Source organism: Vairimorpha ceranae, assembly GCF_000988165.1.
Source record: "Vairimorpha ceranae strain PA08 1199 chromosome Unknown NODE_403, whole genome shotgun sequence".
In the NCBI taxonomy this organism is placed as follows: Eukaryota; Fungi; Microsporidia; family Nosematidae; genus Vairimorpha; species Vairimorpha ceranae.
This window is the reverse complement of record NW_020169698.1, coordinates 1-1,259: the sequence shown is the minus strand read 5'-3', so window position 1 is coordinate 1,259 and position 1,259 is coordinate 1. Positions and strand designations below refer to the sequence as shown.

General features: G+C 29.9%; 2 protein-coding genes across 2 annotated transcripts; one reads left to right on the top strand and one right to left on the bottom strand.

Annotated features, from left to right (window-relative positions):
* Positions 1–136, bottom strand: AAJ76_4030001124 (hypothetical protein; the record flags this gene model as incomplete). Its single annotated transcript, XM_024475570.1, has 1 exon — positions 1–136. A coding segment is annotated over one exon (136 nt), but the record flags the coding sequence as incomplete, so codon positions are not given.
* Positions 137–871: 735 nt separating this feature from the next.
* On the top strand, positions 872–1,123 carry AAJ76_403000388 (hypothetical protein; the record flags this gene model as incomplete). The annotated part of the gene is made up of 1 exon (XM_024475571.1): positions 872–1,123. One exon carries the CDS (start codon positions 872–874, stop codon positions 1,121–1,123), a length of 252 nt encoding a protein of 83 aa, XP_024329337.1.
* Between the last annotated feature and the right edge of the window lie 136 nt (positions 1,124–1,259).

Sequence of the window (1,259 nt, the reverse complement as noted above, 5' to 3'; positions counted from 1 at the left end):
CTCTTAAAGTATCATAACTACTTTTTATTCCTTCCAGTAAAGATGTTTTACTATCTTTCTGTACTTTTGAGGCAGGTAAGTCCGTAGTAATTTCGCATCTCAGCGGAGCACATTTTTTATAATTGTCAGACCCCATTTTGTGCACAAAGAAAAAGTACAGAAGAAAGGCTTTTCTTTTTAAAAACCCCCGTTTTATAATGCAAAATTATGCTGGAAAATAATTTGCAGAGTTATTTTTTTAATTTTATATACAAATTATGTCAAAACGATATGTTCAATAACTAGTATTAGCAAAAAGGCAATCAGAAAAATATTTAAAAAACTCGGACACTATTTAACAAGACCTCAGATGATGGGCGAAAAAGGCATTGCCGTCGAAACTGACGAAAGCAAATTTTACAAACGGAAATATAACCGTGGTCGTGGTGTTGACGGCGTTTGGGTACTCGGAATGGTTGAGAGAACACCCGAACGACGCATTAATCTATTTTGTTTGAAAAAATGAGATAGATTAGCTCTTAATACTTTAATTACCAAATACGTTGCCAAAGGAAGTATTATACATACTAATAAATTAAAAGGCTATAGAGGGTTAACATCTCTTTGATACAAACATTATACAGTTAACCATAGTAAAAACTTTAAAGATTTAGAGACCGGCATTCACACGAATACTATTGAAGAAAGTTGACGTGCTATAAAGAGAAAAATTACTTTGAGAAAAAGAAATTATACATTAGTCAAACCCCAACTTAAAATCTTTATGTTTCAAGACTGTTTGGTGGGGGAAAAATTAGAACTTTTGGAGCTGGGGACCCTATAACTGACGCATTTGAGGGTCTTTAATTTTTTTTTTAACCCCTATTTTTTAATGCAAAATAAAAGAAGAGAAAAAAATGTTAATGAAATTAATGCAATTTTTGAAGAGGAAATTGGTATAAAATTAGAAGAGATGTTTTGCAATGCTTGTTTAGGAAGAGTAAAACAAGTTTTAGGTGACAAGAATATTATCAGATGCACCAGAAGAAAATGCAGAAAAAGTGGAGTTTTTTTGACTAAAAAACCATATTATAATACTAAATTACATTGGGAGGATGTTAATAAGATCTTGTTTTTTTTTTAAATAATATTTCTATAAAAAATATTTCATTAATGACATCTGTTTCAAAAAAAGCTGTCAGAAAATTAATAAGAAGTGTAGGTAATCAAATAAATTTAGATTATAGAATAGGAGGAAAAAATATTATTGTTGAAATTGA